The sequence below is a fragment of the Hydra vulgaris genome, chromosome 07, assembly GCF_038396675.1.
Source record: "Hydra vulgaris chromosome 07, alternate assembly HydraT2T_AEP".
NCBI lineage: Eukaryota > Metazoa > Cnidaria > Hydrozoa > Anthoathecata > Hydridae > Hydra > Hydra vulgaris.
In genome coordinates this window covers 15,616,788-15,633,377 of record NC_088926.1, presented here as the reverse complement: position 1 = coordinate 15,633,377, position 16,590 = coordinate 15,616,788, and the positions used below count along the sequence as shown (strand labels likewise).

The following is a 16,590-nucleotide window of genomic DNA, read 5'->3' as shown; positions in this document are numbered from 1 at the left end:
TTACTGTATTCATTTATATGCAACTTAATGAACTAAACAAAAATATTATTTTAAAATACAATTAATTGATTCAAAAAGCAAATTGAAATCATTTGTGCGCTGAAAATATTAAAAGAATAACTTACTAAATGAAACATTTTAAACATTTGTTACCAACGCTTTAAGAAATAATACAAATTTGATGAATGATTTACGTGAAGTTGCTAATTGGGATTTGAATGTGTAACGCGACATTTGAAAAATTTAGCTATCACAATTACAATCGAAAACAAAATATAATAATCCTTGTTTAAAAACTTATTTGAGTTTTAATGCATTATTTTATGAAGGCGTGATACGTGTACTTGATATTTCAAATATTAAAGACTTTCTAACACTTTGTTAACTTTTTGAAGCACAATTTAAGTAAAAAAATTTTGAATTTTTTTAACTAATTTTCAATCAACCGCTACAAAAAAATTTAAATACCAATGGATAGCTCTCTTCAAATTGATATAAAAAACAGCAAAATTGATGAAGAACCTGTTACATTTGGAAATGAAAATCTTTACCCAAAAAATCATTTATGTTTTTTAACTCCAACAAACCGATTTCGAATGTTGTGCGTTGCAGTTCTCAAGTCAAAGCCATTTGAGTTTCTGATCATTTTTACAACACTACTTAATTGCGTTGTAATGGCGCTTAACACACCGCAACCAAATTCCGATAGAAATGCAATCGATAAAACACTAGTGAGTAATTTTTAAACGTTTTTAAAATTGCTCAATAAAACTTAATGTTTTTTTACAGAGTTTAATAAAAGAGTATTCTGGTATCGCTTTAATGGTTGTCATAAACCTTTCGACTCAAAAGAAACACTTTAACAAATTGGCAAAAGTTATCATGTTTTAATAAAAGTAAACATATAATTGCTTATGCTTTTAGGACCATATCGATGTTTATATTTTGGGAATATTCTGTTTGGAAGCGTTTTTGAAGATAATTTCTCAAGGTTTATTCATGCATAAATATTCTTATCTTCGTAATCCGTGGAATATCCTAGATATAATGATTATTGCTACAGGGTAAGTTTAATCACCTTTTCTTTATAAACATAGACATACACTTTTGTGTTTCTATTTTTTTCGAGTTGCTTTTTTGGTTATTATTGTTGTCGTTAATGATGATGTTGCTGTTGTTGTCAATATATAGCATTTACAGTTATGCTCTGTGGAGGGCCATTTTATATTAATGAAATTTTGTTTTCTTTATTTAAATTTGAACTTGTTTGACCATTTATACAATATTATTTTTTATGACTAATTTTCTATTTCATGCACTCCTCAACTATCGCGTATCTACTTAGATACGCGATAGTTAAGGAAAGCAAAAGTTTAAAAAGTTCTTTAAGTATTCTAACAGCCAAAATCTTTTTTTTATTACGAGAATAAAAACAAGAACAAAGCTTTTCAATCAACTGCGGTTATTTCTACAATACATGAAATGATTACAAAGGTTGAAAATAATGGTATCGCTCTCGACATTTCTAAAGCTTTTGTCTTGATAAGTCAACACTCTCTGATTGCTTGGAGGGGGCATTTGAGCTTGAAAAGGATCTCAGTTCTGCACATGCACTTCATTACAACATGGGGCTCTCAGTGGCTGATGAACTTTAACTCAGTTAAAACTCAATTTTTATCAGCAAATCGTTAGTACGACAATCTAGATCTTTCTATATTTATGAACGGTAATGTACTCAATGAGTCACCTACCTTTCATCTTCCATGATTAACTCTTATTTCCGATTTTTCTTGGAAACCATCACGACAAAAAATTTTAATGTAAGCCATATATGGCAATTGCATGTTAACCATATATTTACCACTCTCTTTTATGGGATGGTGTTGGTGCGGCCCATATGTGGCTATAATGTTTAAACTATTAAAACCACGCTAAATAAGAGCGAACGCCACACTTTTTTTGTGCGTGAGTTTCATATGGGCCACGAGTGAGAAGCATAAGTTAGCCATATATGTACCACTCCTCTTTATTGGGATGGCGTTGGTTCAGCCCACGTTTGATTATCATTGAAAATTTAATGTGGACACGGTGGGAAAAAAACCTATATAAAAAAGTCATTATGGTGACACACACACACACACACACACACACACACACACACACACACACACACACACACACACACACGCACACACACATATATATATGTTAAATTTTCCTGTAAAAGTATAGTGCGGCTTTCGTTCTCTTTTTGTGTGTTTATTTCAGTGTGTGAGCTTTAAGTGCAAAATAATATACTTTCTTTAAAACTTTATTCACAAACACATAATTATACAAGAACATTTCATTAAATTTTCTTATTCGCTCTTCTCTCAATGCATACGTCTACCACCACAATCTGCTGAGTTATGTAGTGAAGCGGTGATGGTTTTGTTAACATCTTTGTCTGTAGCAGTTTCGCAATGCCTTCAAACAGCAACTAAAAATAGTTTATTATTATTTATTATTTAGTTGATACAAAGAAAAAGTTCATGTATTAAGGAATAGTGTAAATTTTATTAATATAAAATAATGTATGAACGTTAAAAAATGACGTACTCTAATCTAATGGCTACTATATACTAATAGCTTACAATAAAACTAACAAACGCCTCAATAGAATATTTGTTTGACCGTTTCCCAGAGCGAAAACAATTCATCTGTAGTTCATCAGTCATGAAGACATTCAAGATGTTTCGTATTATGTCCGATATGTATTTTTCGGAATGTTATGTTTTTTTTCGGAAAACCGAACTATTTATAATAGTTGAGTTACATTTAAACTGTATTATAAATCAAAAGTAATTAAACCATACTAAAAACACAAAACTTTTTTGTTTTGTTTTATTATTTAGGTGTCCCAAGAAGACCTAACGGTCTTGTCGCAATGCCCTGCGGAAGTGCATTTAACCAGGAAGTTCACGCCTCCTTCCTTACCGTGACGCGAAAATATATCCAAAGCTCGTTTCGAACCTCGATCTCCTGTTATATAGCAAGCGCTCTAACCACTGCGCCACGGCCGCAAACTATATATTTACGTACATATATATAATTACGAATATATACATACATATATATAATTACTAATAAATATAATTATATAATTTATTAGTAACTATTTATATAATGAATATATATAATATTTATAATTTAATTTTTAAATTTTTCTATAAATTTTTAATTGAATTTCAATTAAAGAAGACGGAAGTTTTACTTAAAAGTTACGACAACATTTTGTTAAAATTTTATTAGTACTTAAGTAAAACTTACTAACAGTGAGGCCATTTTATCATCCTGACATTGCAACAACATGACATCTAACTCTTCTACGTTACTCGCTTTCTTAAACAAACTTTCACCAGTATGACCAACTGGCATACGTTCTACAGATGCTTTATTTCTTGTAGAAGTTACAGATTTTACTAAATCTAATCAAATATAAATAATTCAAAGTATTAAAAAGAGAGATAAACTAATATATGTATTTGAACAGATTTCTCACCTTTAAATAGGTTTTCAATGGAGATCAATCTGTATTCAATAGAATGTGTGATTGGTGTCAGGGTGTGAGTAGAATTTTTGATGTGAGCAATGTGAGGGGGTGGCAAAAACTCTCGAAATGACTACAATATTGTATTCGGCAATATTTCCTCTAAACTTCTCCGCGTTTACCAACTGCAGGTAAATTTTTACCTGCAGTTAATAAAATTCGTATTTTGTATCTTTCCCAATTTTGATTGAGATTCTGTCTCTTTCAACGCATTCCTCTCAATGAAGTAATGCTACATTTTGACCACATACACTCGTTGTTTCCATTCAACCATTCCTTTGGAACATACTCCACAGTATTTTTATTCAGGAAGTGAACAATATAAAACATTCTTTATACTGTAAAATTTATATACAATATAAACTATTTATGCACATTATATAAAACTCTTGGAATTTAAAAAAGTAAGGTCAGCAAATACCCTTATATTCATATATATACACACATATATATATATATATATATATGTATATATATATATATATATATATATATATATATATAATATATATATATATATATAATTTATATATATATATATATATATATATATATATATATATATATTTATTTATATAATATTTATACATAATATTTATATTCATAGGTATATATTTTTATATATATATATATTTATATGTCTGTTAAAGATATATATAAATACAATATCAAATATATGAAATTGATAATATAAACAAAGTCAGAGAAAAAATGTCAATAACATTAATAATTCACTTTCATTGCTAGCCATTTTATTTTATTTCAAAATATTTTTCCACTTCTTTTAAGCGATTGTGCTAAGATGATTTTTTCTCTCTAAATAAACTAAGATATTTGGAAAAATTTATGATAGATAACAAGCCTCAAAAATTGTCATTAAAATACCGCTTAAATTTATGTTGTATATCAACAACTCAAATTTCACTAAAAATAGAATAAAATAGTATTATTTTTAAATTTAAAATGTGGTCTTATGCAGCAAGATAATGTGTTTTATATGAATGGCCCATATGATAACCACATCTATTTTTGTATGCATTTATTTAAAGAGTATACCGCATTAGGTGGAATGATTATGTTGACTGCATTACGTGTTCCGCATGTGGGCCACACCAATCATCAGTTTATATACCTATAATCATCTAGAATATAGTTTTACACTTATATTCCACTTATAAGCACTATGGTTACATGTGGGCTACATATACCTTTCTTGTCTGAATCAAATTTATTGCAAAGTTAGCATCAGCTTTATCGTGCATTTCTTTATCGTGCTCGCCACATTCTTACTCAGGGTTCTATTTTTTATCTCTATAAATTTCAAATCCATCCTTGTATGGAATACTGTTGCCATATCTTGAGCGGATCATCCAATGACGCCCTTTTTCTTTTGAACAAAATGAAAAAACGCATTGTAAATATATTTAGACCTGCTCTTGCAGCCAAACTCCAACCATTATTACATTGTTGTAATGTTGTTTCTCTTTCTCTTTTTGACAATTCTATATCATCTTGTTTTACTGATTCATATAATTTGCAACCTTTTCCGTCTTTGTTAGTCATTTTCTTGCTCTAAAAGCTCCATATTTTCTTTTCTAGTAACTTCCAACTTTAATAGTGATTGCTTGCAGCCTTGTTAGAAGTAAAAATGTTAAAAAAAAAAAAACGTTTAGAGGCTGAAATATAATCCACATGTTTTGACATATTTTTTTTTATTTTTAATAATAATTATTATTTTTTATCTACTTTGTTACAAATTGAATTCTTTTTCTTTGATTAATATTATGGTTTGTCAAAAATTAACATTTCTAAGAAAATGACGTCAAAAAAATTTTGTGCCTTTATCTAATGAGTAAAAGCTAACGCTGGACCGCATTAAATTAAAAATATTCCAAGTCAAACTAGGGTAACCTGGGGCAAAGCAAGACACTTTCAAGGAGAATGTTCATGACATGAGAAGAATTACGTTTCACAACAAGAAATTAGACACATAATGTGCCACTAGCACATTTTGTGTCTAATGATCTCTTAAATATTTGTGGTAATAGGTTGTTGCATTGGTACTTAATTAAATTTAAACTGCCAACAACTACTCTGTCTCACTTTCCCCATAACCTGGAGCAAAGTAACAGATTTCATTTGAAAAAAACACTAAGCAAAAATATAATTTTTAATAAAATTAAAGCAGACTTTTGATAAATTCGATCTGATCAAATATAAGATTGCAAATAAAAACACAAAGGTATCATTTTATAATGTAATTTCTCTAATGCAACTCAAAATATATAAATATATTAACAAATTTGCTTGGTTAAAAAACAAATATTATAAAACAAAAAAACAAAAAAAACGCAATAGGAAGTAAAATACAATATTAATTGAAAAAATACTGAACACAAAGTCTTATGTTTGTCAAGTATTTAAATATTAATTGAAAAAATACTGAACACAAATTCTCATGTTTGTAAAATATTTAAATATGAATTGAAAAAATACTGAACACAAATTCTCATGTTTGTCAAATATTTAAATATAAATTGAAAAAATACTGAACACAAAGTCTTATGTTTGTCAAATATTTAAATATTAATTGAAAAAATACTGAACACAAAGTCTCATGTTTGTCAAATATTTAAATATTAATTGAAAAAATACTGAACACAAAGTCTCATGTTTGTCAAGTATTTAAATATAAATTGAAAAAATACTGAACACAAATTCTCATGTTTGTCAAATATTTAAATATAAATTGAAAAAATACTGAACACAAATTCTCATGTTTGTCAAATATTTAAATATTTGTAGATTTGAACAGATCTACAAATCAAAAAATATGATAGGAATTAAAAAAATAATATCAATAAAAAAATGCATATGTAAAGTTTCATGTTAGTTAAAAAATTTGAATAAAATCTATTAACATAAAAATCTTCATGTACTCAAACAGTATATACACAACAAGCTATCCAGTCAATTTGGGTACCATTGCACCATTTCCTTTGACAAGCTGGATAAAACCATTCCTCTTCATTGTTTGCATCTTTTTTAATCAAGCATTTCTTTAATTTTCTTTTCTTTTTGTTCTTTTTTTGTATTTTTTTGTTTAATTTATTGTGATATTCTTTTTTTTTTGTTCTTTTCCAAAAAGTTTTTTTTTCTTGTTTTTTTGTTTTCTTTCCTATTGTTTTTTCTCATTGTTCTTTTCAAGTAAAATTTTATGGAGAAATTATATGGAGAGCTTTTTTTTTTGTTTTTTAAACATCTTTGCTTCCGACAGGACAGCAAGCAGCCACTAATTAATATTGGAAGTTACTGAAATAGAAAAGATGGAGATTGTAGTGCAAGATAACGATTGATGGACGACTTAAAGAATTGCAAATTATATGAATCAGGAAAGCATGATGAAGGAAGCGAATTCCAAAGAGCTGTGATGTTCGAGGAAAAAAACTAGACAAATAAGCGTTTTTGGAGCACTTAGGAACAGTCACAGAAAAAGGATGAGACTTAATTGAATGACGAGTAACACGAGAATGAATTTTAGTTGATGGCACAACTAAAATTCATGGACGCTAGGTCTTTATAGCAGTGCCCATTAAAGTATTTGTAGAAAAGAGAAAGAGAAGCAACATTACGACGATGTGATAATGGTTGGAGGTTGGCTGCAAGAGCCGGTCCAACTATGTTTACAATGCGTTTTTGCACCTTGTCTAAAAGAGAAAGGGCATCATTAGAAGATCCACCCCAGATATGGCAACAGTATTCCATACAAGGCTGGATTTGGGATTTATAGAAATAGAGAATAGAATCCGAAGTAAGAAAGTGACGAGCTCGATAAAGAGATGCAACCTTGGCAGATGCTAATTTTGCAACTGATTTGATATATGGTTTCCAAGAAAGATTGGAAGTAAGAGTTAATCCTAGAAGATGACGAGTAGATGACTCATCAAGTACATCACCGTTCATAAATATAGGAAGATCTAAATTATTGCGATAACGATTGGCTGAAAAAAATTGAGTTTTATCTAAGTTAAAGTTCACCAGCCACTGTGAGCCCCATGGTGTAGCAGAAGTGAGATCATTTTCAAGCTCAAATATCCCCTCCGAGTAATCAGAGAGTGTTGGTTTCTTATCACGACAAGAATAAATGGTAGTATCATCAGCAAGCAATGTCACCTTAGATGTGAGAATATCTGGAAGATCGTTAATTTTAATTAAAAAGACTATAGGGCCAAGGATAGAACCTTGAGGAACCCCTGAAGTTACAGAATAAGAAGAAGAGTGCTGTCCATCAAGGACAGCTTTTATACTACGATTGGAAAGGAAGAATTCAATAATCTTAAAGATGTTGCCAAATACACCATAAGAAGAAAGCCTGTGGAGAAGACCAGCATGTTAAACTTTATCAAAAGCTTTGGAAATGTCAAGAGCGATGGCTTTAACCTTTCCACCTTTATCTAATGCACGATAAAATCTATCTATAGAACCTAGAACTAGTTATAATCTGAGATTTTTCAGCTAATTTTTTTAGAGGATAAAGTTTTGGAATTTGAAATAGTCTTCAAAGAACTTGATGAAGTAAAAGAGGGCTCTGAAAAGCTTTCAATTGGCTTTAATTTATCATGACACATTAATTCTAATGTAGTCAACTCTGACTGCTGTAAAATTTCACTTTCTTTTTTGTTATCGTGTTCATAGTGAATTTTATTAGGTATGGATAACCTGATTTAATTATTATTATCATTCAAAGATGTCCTTGGATATTCATTTACGAACAAATTCCGATTAAATGGGACAGTTCCAGTTGCTCTAAAACTTGAAGTAGCATTTTCCATATTAGCAGCTCTTATATATGCTTCATTAAAAATTTCTCCAAGATTTTCTGTTTGTATTTGTCTTCCTGAATGGTTTCGCATCCAAACATGCTTGATTAAAAAAGGTTTTCAAAGACTTATAAAATCCAATGGTTTAATGGATGAAGTTTATGAGTTGTGTGTGGTGTAAACAATAGCAAAAACAATCCATTGTTATGAACATAGTCTATGAGTTTTAAGCTTTTGGTATCAGAAGAATGACTGTCAAATATAAGTAAAACTTTGTTGATCAAGGTGCATCGTACATATTTAACATAATGTTGTATATATAGAAAGAAAGAAATCAGTATTAACACAGCAATTTTCTGAGCATCCTTGAATAGCTGCAAATGGAGCATTATCTGTGAGTAATAGTTTCTTGTGTTTTGCGCTTAAATATCATCATGGGTGGTACATAATGACCAACAGAATTACATGCACATAAAACTGCTGTAGTGACTTCTCTTTCCTCACTTGTCAATGATGAAACACACCGTTTTCCTGTAGATGAGATAACTTTTAATAGCTTAGAAACACATGACAAAATAGACTCATCACAATTAAAAAATTGAGGTGGCTCAAAGTGATATTTATCTAACAAATACTCTAAATTACTAAAACAAATTTTAATATTATCTTCGTTCAAACCAAATACTCTGTTTATAGAAATTGCTTCTGTTTTCATTAGTGATAAAGCAGGATGACGTTTTAAAAAGACTTGTACAAAGTCTTATGCTGCTAATTTACTATCTTTGTTAAATGGGTTTGGAATTAAATTTTTTTTGCAGAACTCAAATACTATCAACCTAATATCCATTGAGAGACCATAAAGTAAATTGTCCATATCTTTAATATACTAATTTAGATCTTGTTCTTGGTTATCAGAAAGCACTTTTCTAAATCCTCCAAGTAAATTAGTATGTAAACTACTTTCAAGTGAAACTTTTTTAACACGCTGATGTAGTAATTCTTTTGGCACACTTAAGTTTTTCTTAAAAACATCTGCTTCAACTTTACTGCTGTAGTAGCATTTTTCATGTCATCTTGGTTCCAGTTAGCTTGATTAGTTTTTCTCTTGTAGTTTCTCATTTAAAAAATTTTGGTCACTAAATGACAAAAAAGTTGTTATATATATTTAAAGTTTCTAATAAAATTATGTTTTACTTTTACAAAAAATTCTTTCATAAAATAATGACAGCATGTTTATAAAGTTGCAATCGTAAACGTTTACTTTGACGATTTATAAAGTTTATAAACTTGCTATCCGAAACGTTTACTTTGACGATCTTTTTCAGTAACTAGGGTTTTCGCACGTTCCCCGTAAATCCCGTTAATGTGAAGTTACATCTCTTAAATATTTTTGAAACAATATAATCTGACATAAAAAGTAGAATTGCAGCCGAAAGATAACAAATAAATGATTACAAACTCAATATTATGTTTGTTCTGTGGTAAAAAATGGCAGCGCACATGGATTTTTTCCACAAAAGAAAAAAAAATTAATTTTGATTTTTTAATCAAATTGACGCAACACCCGAGCTTCAAACCCCCTTTTCTATGTCATATAATAAGAAAAAAATGATAGAAACTACTTTAAAACATGAAATAAAGCATGAAATTTTTAATATAAGAAAACAAAATTACTGTATCATTTCAAAAAAATTCTGTACAAAGCTAAATGTCTGTACAAACTAAATGTCTGTACCAACCTAATGTCTGTACAATGTCCAACCAAACCTAATGTCTGTACAATGTCCAAAACCAAATGTCTGTACAAACCTAATGTCAAACTAAATGTTCTGTACAAACCTAAATGTCACACTTTGCCCTGGTGTCTCGCTTTGCCTCAGGTTACCCTATTGGTTATAAAATAGTAAAAGGAAGCTTTTATTTATTTTTCAGGAATTTTTCCAAAATCACAGTTTTTCAAGTTTCCAAGCATGTTTGAATGCGGCGCAATACTGATAAACTATGAAAAAAAAGACAAAAAAAAGAAGTCAACTGCAGTAAAACTGAAAATCACTGAAAAATAAAAGTTAATCACTAAAAAAAATTATTCACTGCAAAATTTTCTGATAGGTATGGTCTCAGTGTGATCATATGTATTAAAAAATGCAAGAAAAATTGAGTACAATTGATGATAAGTCTTTCCAATAGGCTTGCTACGTTTTTTAAACGTTTTTTGGACGTTTATATTAGGTTTAAAACTAATAACTTCAAAATTTATTCAAATAATAATAATTGCTCTATTGGTATTTAAACCACTCTAGAAAACGGCTCTAACGTACTTATTTTTCACAAGTAACTTTTCACGAACACCACATACCCAGTCCAATTCGAGGTTAACTTTGGTGTAAGTTGTCTTCTATTTGTCGTAGTCATCATTTTTATACTTGTGTTTCTATTCTCTTCATTTCCTTATCTTTTAGATGTTCTTGTATATAACACTGTTGTATTATTTATATAAGTGGTTATTTATTCTTGTAAACTACGCTGCTGTCATATTTATTCAATTGGATACTTGTTCTTGCTTATAACACTGTTGTCATATTTGTTCTTGTATATAACTCTGTCTAATATATATATATATATATATATATATATATATATATATATATATATATATATATATATATATATATATATATATATATATATATATATATATATATATATATATATATATATATATATATATATATATATATTTAATATATATATATATATATTAGACAGAGTTATATACAAGAACAAATATGACAACAGTGTTATAAGCAAGAACAAGTATCCAATTGAATAAATATTTGAGCTGCCGTTGCGCAGTGGTTAGAGTTCTTGCTCAGAACCCAGAAGTCCTAGGTTCGACGCCAGCTCTAGCCCAACAAGCGACATTGGTACGAAAGGAGGCGTGAACTTCCTGTTAAATGCTCTCCCGCGGTGCTCTGTGATAAGACCGTAAGGACTTCTGGGAACACCTAAAATAACTACAAAATAAAAAAATAAAAAAAAATAAAAATATATATATATATATATATATATATATATATATATATATATATATATATATATATATATATTAAGATAAAAGCAATGTAAATGTAGTTAGAACGACTCTTTAGTTACATCCTTTACTTTAACTTTTCCTTCACGACCAAAAACTTTAAATCATTTAGTTTTTGATTAAACAATGCTTTGAAAATCTCTCCAATCTTCATGTTTGTTTTTTTTTTTTACTCAGTTTATTAAGTCTTCTGTAAACCATTTTTTTGTTCCTTAATTCCATTGTTAGCTTCTTATAAACTTCCAGCTGAAATTGTGGTTACTTGCTATCTTGGTTTCAACTTGTTCAAAAATCTTTACTAGTTTAGTTTTACTAATATACTTTCACGTTGAACTTTCTAGTTTAGTTTTTTCTTCTTAGGGAAAACCGGGGCTAATTGCAACTTTGTTTTTTAAAGAATTTTATATTTTACATTATGCAACTATAACATAATATAATTAATAACTATAATATAATTAATAAGTGCTAATAATAATATTATGTTAAAAGTGTTCATAACACTATGATAACACGTCTGCTAAAGTGTATATATATATACAGTGGCGTTGGAAGGTTTTTTAATGTTTGAAAAAACCAACTTTGAAACAAAAAGAATATTCCAAATTTTTTTACGTTCATATGAATACAAAAAAATTCTTCACAAAAAAAATTACTGTGATAGGAGAATGAGAACGAAAAATCCTAAAATCCTAACCCCTCCTCCCCTCCCCTAAACGTGAGAGCAATGAGTTGAATTATTTATTTTTTCATATATATAAACTAGTTATGTGTTGATCAACAGATTTCAAATTTTATTTTAAATTATATAGTGTTCAGTTTTTATGACCATGTAAAGTTTGTGGCCTCCTTAATCTGAGAGGGGGGTGGGGGAATATTCTTTACATGGTCATAAAAACTGAGCACTAAGTAATTTAAACGTAAAATTTGAAGTCTGTCAATGAATACATAACTAATTTATATTTATGAAAAATCCAAAAAAACCAAATCCAAATGTTTTAGCATGTCCAGATTCATATGTCAAAAAATTGTATTTCATGAATTTTCAATACTCTTCAGGTTTTTTTATGGAAAAATGATCTTTGTCTAGTCGTGATTGCTCATGCCAAAACCCTATTGCATGAAAAGTTTCGTTTATTGAAATACACAATTGAAATTTTGAAAATTGAAAAATTGTCTAAAATACACGAAACAGTTAATTATATTATTTATTAATTTGACACTTAACACGTTATGATTAACTCATAACAAACTTATTAACTAGTAAAAAAATCACGAAATAAAGGTAATCATGTTGTTGATGATATGTTAACAAAAAAAAAATCTAAAAATATTTGAGGCAAAAAAATTGTTTTTAAACCGAAAAGTTAAAAAAAAAGGTTGTTTATGTAAGGTATCGTAAATTACATAATAAGAAATAATTTTTCTGAGGACATACTATATATGTGTTTTGGAACTTTTTTTATTTTTTCAGATGATGATTTAAAATTCAGATAATGAATTAAAAATAATAAAAATAAAAGGCAATTTTAAATTAAATTTTAAGGTAATTTTGCGTAAAAATGCGCAACACGTAAATTTACCGCATTTATCACTTTTTACCGTTATTATCATTTTTTTTACCACTTTTTATCACAATTTACCGGGTTTTTTTTTCTTGTTACCGAAAAACTAAACAAGGATTTTTTAAATTGCTTTTTGTATTTCTATTAGTAAATTTTACATTTACAGTTTAAACAAACAAGTTATTAATAAAAATTTAATCATCAGATATTTTATCATCTGTCTCTAATAAAATATTTTCTAGCTCAGATGTTTTGTACTTTTTTTTCTCATTCATTTTCCAATTCGTGGCATCAGAATAAACAAAGATACATTTTGACTTTGGTCTTCAACTTGAGTCCCTTCATACCCTTCTTGTTGAGCTAGAGTCGTTTAACTCTCTTGAGTATCTAACTGGAGCTGTTGTTGCTCTTTCGGTTCAGAACCAATTTGAGTATCTGATAGAGTTGGAGAAGTCTTTTCAGGTGCACCTCTTTTTTTAATTTCAGTTTGACTATGTAATTTTCCCTGTTGGTGAGTCTTCTTAGTTGGTGGTGACACTCTTCTTAGCAAGTTTTTTCCAATCGCTGAGGTTTGAAGGAACCCTTGCGTAATTTTGACTCACAAAAACTAACATGCTAGTATTTTCTGGTTTTACATTATTCCTAAAATCAGTAACCGTCCTACCTCCTACTGAAAACATTCGTTTCAGTAGTAGATAGTTCATAAAAAATAAATACATGAACCACAAGAAATTTTTTTGATGGCGGCCGATTTAAGGAACGGTAATATGAAAATTAAGAAACTGATGATAATCAAGTTTTATATCGTAAGCTCAAATGTTGATAAGTTTTAAATAAAAATATATTTTTTTGTTTAGCATAGGATTTTATTCATAAAAATAACGGAATATTACATATTTACATAAACTTCAAATACAAATATTTTTTTATTTTACAAAACATATTCTTACAATAACTTGTTGTATATTAACTTTCTGTTTTTTGTTTTAAAGAATAAATATAATAAAATAAAAAACTCTCAGTAAAACTAAGTACGAATTTTAAATCTCAAATTTAAAATAATTAGCATTTGCTATATAATATGTACCTTTTAGTTCTTAACTACCCAATACTTGTGCAAGAAGGTTAGTAACACAACTGCATTTTGTGTTATTGAAAATATAAAATTAGTAAATATTGTAGGTAGACACCACTGCCGCTTACCATGCAGTTATGTTATCAACCTTCTAGCACACTGCATTGGGTAGCTAAGAATTAAATTATACATAAATATTAATTTAATCGAAAAATTGCACTTAAAAAATATCGAATATCTTGAACTTTAATATTTAAATTAATTATTTCTTTAATAGTCTAATTTTTTTATACATTTCTTTAAACTTTTTAAAAGTTAAATTTCATTGTCTTGTTTTTCTTTCAAAACTCTGTTTAAGGGGGTACCCCCTCTGATTTTAAATCTAAGCATTTTTACAAAAAATGATTATTGGTAACATGCTTATATTAAATTAAGAATAATGAACTAACTTTTTTTTTGAAAATCCATTTTGTTGCCATGGTAACCACAAAATACCCCTAAGATGACCAAAAATTGACTTTACGCCGGCCAAAATACAAAGAAATTGAGTCATTTCCACCTTTCCGTACCGAACCATTGTGTTGTTATAAGGCAGGTCAATGATATGAGTGGAACAGATTTTTTATAACTTTTTCTTACCACCAAAACAGAACGACCGAAGTTTAAGGTCAAATTTTTTATCATTTTATTGACCCAAAACATTTTTTTTTAAATTTAAATAAAATCCATTCCATTTATATCATAGAGTATAATATGAACAACACTTCATGAAAATTTCATTAAAAAATATCATACCGTTCTCCAAATATATTGGCCGGCGTCCACAAATTGCTATTCTGAGAAAAACCCTAAATAAAAGAAAAACTTGAAAAACTTTAAATACAGCAATATTTTATTCATAAAATAGGTAAAAATAATAATCCAAATTTTCAAAATCCACCAGGTTCATAAAAGTTACCATCTCTTTCAATTACTTTGTCATTTTTTTTCAACTTTTTGGCACGTAAAAATTGCCGTCTTGACTTATTATCAGGGTTTATTCGGTATTCAGCATTTCTTTTTCTTTCATTATTTAATACTTTGTATTCTGCAATCATATGAAAGCCTGGTTCCATGTTCAGTTCTTTAAAAAGATCAAATGATGATATTGCTCCAATATTAAAGTAAGCAAGAGCATCATATACACCAATTTCTAATTGGGTAAGCGAGACATATGTTTGTTTTGGTATACGGTTCTAAATCATTCTATTAAACGATTTATTAGCATTTTGTGTTTTGTCATGTAAACATTTTTGTAACTCGCTGTCTTTAATTAACTCCTCAAATATATATCTCACTTTGATAATAACGTCCATTGGTAAACCTGGCTTATATGTTGTTGTTTTATTTATTTATATTATCAGCATTGTATTTGCACCAGCTGTCTGAACCAGTAGGGCAGTGTGGAAAATGTAAACTATTACTTTTTGATGAAGCCACATAAAATAGCGATGCTAACACTCCTGCCTTCATTTTCTTTAGGTTACCAACATTTTTTCTGATTGCAACTCCAACAAAATTTTGTAAGCGATCAGTTGTCGCATCTGTAAGACGCCCTTTACCACCAAGGCCTTTTTCTCTTTTCTTTAAATTCCGTAGCCGTGTTCCAACTCTCTTTTGATAATGTCCAACGCATTCCAGCTTTTCAATTTCTATATCAGGGTATGTATTTTTAATATTCATGTAACTTTTACTATCTCCATCACCTAAATATTGAATATATCTTAACTGGTGATTATCAATAGAACGCTGAAAAACACGTTTTGCTCCTTTTGGCTCCATACCACCAGCAGAACCTTGGTAATTATACTTACAAACATGGGAATTTCTCCATTGTGCATAAGCATTTGGATTAGACTTTTGAAGGTCTTGATTAATACTACAGCCTTTACAATATCTAGACATGACTTCAACATCTAACACTTTACCACTAACAGTAGAGATAACAGAAAAGACTCCATTCAGCGATGAATATCCTCGTTTGTGCCATGTACCATCGCAAGATACACAAATATCAGTTGGTGCCAAAGCTGTTTTTTGCAATTTATTTGCAGCATTTATCATTGTGTGTTCTGCTACAGTTTTAACAGCTGTTGCAATTATTTTCAGTAGTTTTTCAAAGTTGTTTTTGGTCATAGGCTTAGGTAAATTCATAAAAGTGCAAAACTTTTTTATGCCTGCATATTCATGGCCCAATAGTCGCATGCAATAAATTATTCGCTTAATAATATCAAATCCTTTTTTATTATTATCATTGATAGAGGTGTAGAACTGATGAAGATAGTTGCAATCTTTTTTTTGGTACTTAAGATATAACAAGGAAGATAAAACATGTCGTTTATTATATCTCTCACCTAATGAGAGTGTGGGACTACTACATTCTGGACACAGAAAAGAACTAAAAACAGAAACCA

At 28.9% G+C, this 16,590-nt stretch overlaps 1 protein-coding gene across 6 annotated transcripts in view; it reads left to right on the top strand.

The window, feature by feature from the left end:
• Positions 1 to 287: 287 nt before the first annotated feature.
• Positions 288 to 16,590, top strand: part of LOC101237519 (voltage-dependent L-type calcium channel subunit alpha-1D) — a 194,449-nt gene continuing 178,146 nt past the window's right edge. For 5 of the 6 annotated variants that reach the window (XR_010639593.1, XM_065801179.1, XM_065801180.1 and 2 more), the window contains exons 1-2: positions 288 to 731; positions 925 to 1,064. Coding sequence is in view for 5 of the 6 variants with exons in the window: in XM_065801179.1 (XP_065657251.1) it covers positions 471 to 731; positions 925 to 1,064 (401 nt within the window). In the remaining variant the exon portion in view is untranslated. The remainder of the gene's footprint in view (positions 732 to 924; positions 1,065 to 16,590) is intronic. The other variant, XM_065801182.1, reaches the window with a different exon arrangement.